General features: G+C 38.6%; 1 protein-coding gene across 1 annotated transcript in view; it reads right to left on the bottom strand.

Annotated features, from left to right (window-relative positions):
- Window positions 1-3,988, bottom strand: part of SPAG1 (sperm associated antigen 1) — a 44,813-nt gene that overhangs the window by 106 nt on the left and 40,719 nt on the right. Inside the window, 3 exon segments of the mRNA XM_009323128.1 lie at window positions 2-31; window positions 187-564; window positions 2,553-2,717. Coding sequence (XP_009321403.1) covers window positions 2-31; window positions 187-564; window positions 2,553-2,717 — 573 coding nt within the window.

Here is a 3,988-nt window from a genome sequence, read left to right as displayed (position 1 = left end):
TTTCGTTTTTGCTAAGAAGAGCCAGCACCACCTGAAAGAACAGGTTATTTTATCATCAGCACAGGTTGATTGAAAACCATAGTATTTGACAGAGATACAAAATCAGTGTATCATTTCATTTTAAGATATGAAAATTTCACTTGAGTTTCTGTTCAACTTAAGCACGCATTCAGTCTAGGTTCTTACCTTAAATCTTTCTGCTTTGCTCAAGTAGAAAAGGTGCTGATACACAAGGCCAGGATCTTTTCCAAGTACGTAATATTCCAATGACTGGATAAAGATCACAAGGATTTCTCCTTCAAGTTTGTTACTTAGCAGCATTGGCAGTTTTTTTGGATCAGTAACTGTTAAGAGATCTGCACACGCAGCTTTATCCTTATTGGTATTCACTGCATTTATAATCTGACCAAAGTCATAAGCATTAGATGGCTCAGAAATGTGCAGTTTCTCAGAGGTCTTCAGTGGCGCACACTTTTGAACTGTTTCCTTAGAAGTAACATGATCAGTCACAACATCTTCTGATGTAGCAAACCGTCTCTCTTCCTGTTCATCAGATTCAGTCACCTTCACAAAGAAAATGGCAACAAATCATTTTAATGTGGACATACAGATAACCTGAAGCTTCATAAACTGCATGCATATATCCATCAATAATGTCACTAAATTAAAGTTAGCATTTTACTCTTCATAAAAGAAAGGCACCTATGTTCTTTTATGTCCTACCTCCCCCCAGAATAGCACCTCTCATTCATCTTTAAAGGTTTGTAGTCAAAAGTGTGTATTTCCCATTTCCTTTCGCTGCTTGGCACTCCGCTGTAGAAAGACAACTGAAGACCACTGAGAGAAAGCTAAGGAGGACTGTATCCATATATTAAATGTGAAGTTGCAGAAGATAAGCAGAACTGAAGTCGTCACCAGATACGCACGTTTCATTTCACTGCTGTGCTTTCAGAATAATACAGGTACACGGCAGCTGTTTCAGGTTGCTGTTTGGAGTCTCGCTGTGGAAGGAGAAAGCTCAGCATGGCCTAACTGCCTGAATGCCCACTTAACTTCTCCAGAGTTTGCAGCCTGTATCGAATTTCATGAATCAGTCGCTAGAAAATTAACCACGGGTTCAACTACATTTGCTAAAATCCATTTCAAGCTATTAGGAGTCGTGGAATTAGTATAAACTGACTAAAACTCATTGAACGGGGTCTCTTCAACGGCTGCCAAGTTTTTCAGAAAGTCTGGAGAGACTGTATTGCATAGTACAGCGTTGTGCTGGCATCTAGATTAGTCATTTTTGGAAAATACTGCATTGGGCTTATAGACGTTTTGTTCTATTTTTTCAACAACAACAATTTCTCAAAAGAGAAATCTTGACTGTCTTCTATACAATTATAGCTTGATTAAAATGGAATAATAATGATAAATCCCGGTTTCTAGTCAAATTTTCTTTACTTTTATTTGCAGTCTGTTTTCATAGAACTACCCTGTACTACAGCAGGTAAGACGGGGAAGGCTCTCTAAGGGGGCAGCTGTAATTATGACAGCAAACATAAATGCTTCCTGCCCCACCCCTGGAAAAATTACCGCTGCCAGTAATGTAGTTAGCTGAACAATGCCGTCACTTCCCAAACCTCCTCTAAACACTTTCCAAGTCCCTTTGTTTGTCACAACTCGGAGCTTAACTAACACTATAGCCGTCTTACACCAGTTACATAAAATGCCATGAACTCGTGACAATGTGGTGTTTCGATAAAACAAGCTGTTTCTATATTGGTAACTGCAGTTTCCATTATACCACCATTTTGAAATTACATGATCAAATTACAGTATCACTGTATAATACTGTACAGACTGGTAAACAATGTATTTTAACGCTGTATTTTAAACTGAAAAGGGACACCCCCCCACACACACATTCTTAAAGGACCAGCAAAGTCACAATCCAAAAATACCAGATGACTGAGAAAATCCTTTTATCGCCTAATTCTACCCAGAACTCTGCAAGGCTAACATTTTGATCCAGTCATAACATTACATCATGTATTTCTTTCATAAGATCCTACAGATATTTTACCCACACTCTTGCTCTTTAAGGCAAGATTTCATTCTTCAGACCAGTAACTTTAGTACTAGCACAAGCAGTAGTCATCGTCAGCACACTGTCAGCACGCCTGCTGACAATGAACCTTTGCCAGCACAGCCCCAGAGGCTTCCCAAGTAGTACAGACTTTAAAAGCAAAACTGCTATTCGACAGCTGTATTCTGTAAAACAGGTTTTGTTTACAAGGAGCATATCCTCAAGTTTAGTGCCACCTAAATGTACTTTTTTCCATTTCTGTTGAATACACTTCAAAGAAGTCCAAGCTTTACTACAGAACGTAATGGATGCCAAACACATCAAATGCAAGAATCCTCCAATATGCCCTCAAAATAACATGAAAAATACAACCCCACCAAAAAAAAGTGTAGCGTTAACAAGTGCAAAACAAAAGCTTTAATATTATCTCTTCAAATGTGTGGCTTCTGTACTGTCTGCTGTTAAAAATGAACAGGTATACCTCTTGTATGGTTATTTTCTTCCTTTGCTTTTGCTGACCACCAACTACAGCGCTGCTGTCAAGGTTAAGCAGTTGGGTTATCTCCTCTAGTTCCTTTTTTGCTTCAAGAACATTTGGATCTATTAGAAGTACTCTGTTGAAATTATCAACACTGGCTTGATAATTCTGGAAGTAGAAGGGAAAATATTTGTTTTCATAAACACACCACTAGAAAAATAAATTAGAATTACCATACTGCCCTTTACAATTAAGAAAAATAAAAATGCTAGGATGTTGACATTAGGTAGAAAAAAATAATCTAAATACAGTGTAATTTCATTAGAGGGGAAAAAAGGAAACTGAGGATGAGTTCCAGTTAGTATTTTGTGACTAAATACTTCCATATTAAATATGCAATATGAAATTGTTTATTCTGAGAAACGTATTCCCTGTATCAGAAAACAGATTATTGAAGACTGCTGCTTTTAAGCATAATTGCTTACAGTGTAACACTTCCTCAAGATTAATATAATGTGAGTCCATCAACAGTTTGCGTACTAGCTTTACCAATAGAAGAGAGTTAAATTAAGCTTAAATTAAAAATATACCTAATTTTCCTGGGCTTCAATCCAATAGACCACCTCTTACAGTTTAAGAAGGGAAATTTTTGGTTATACTTGAGAAGACTGGTATTACATTATGAACTCTGGGACAAACAACAGGATTAGAATGACAAACAGTGATAGAGTGGCATTAGGACACAGTTCCTCAATCATCAGTCTTGTCATTTGTTTAATGTTTTTATTTCAAATTTTGACATTAGGAATTATGATTTTTTAGACTAAATTTTCTGGAGAGACAAAGTTAATAGCATCAATTCTGAGGAAGACTGGAACATCACATAGAAAAATCAAGACACCTTGAGGGCTAGAGTACCAAAAATAAGGATGAAATGTAACAGTAAACAGTAAAAGACCATGCAGACAGTAAAAACTCAACATTTCTTTGTCTGAGGGACCTAATATTTCTTCTGTTCCCAAGCAGTATCATAAGGTTACTATAAGTCATTCATATATCATAAAAATAATCCTCATGTACCAGCTGAGGTATTTCCTCAGCATCTCAACTGTAATGGGCCGAGGCCAACTGTATGAGATTCAACAAGGCCAAGTGCCGGGTCCTGCACTTCGGCCACAACAACCCCATGCAGCGCTACAGGCTTGGGGAAGAGTGGCTGGAAAGCTGCCTGGCAGAAAAGGACCTAGGGGTGCTGCTTGACAGCCAGCTGAACGTGTGCCCAGGGGGCCAAGAAGGCCAATGGCATCCTGGTCTGTATCAGAAATAGTGTGGCCAGCAGGAGTAGGGAAGTGATCGTGCCCCTGTACTCGGCCCTGGTGAGGCCGCACCTCGAATACTGTGTTCAGTTTTGGGCCCCTCACTACAAGAAGGATGTTGAG

Source organism: Pygoscelis adeliae, unplaced genomic scaffold (genome assembly GCF_000699105.1).
Source record: "Pygoscelis adeliae isolate BGI_AS28 unplaced genomic scaffold, ASM69910v1 Scaffold174, whole genome shotgun sequence".
Taxonomy (NCBI): domain Eukaryota; kingdom Metazoa; phylum Chordata; class Aves; order Sphenisciformes; family Spheniscidae; genus Pygoscelis; species Pygoscelis adeliae.
This window is presented reverse-complemented; position numbering and strand designations above follow the sequence as displayed.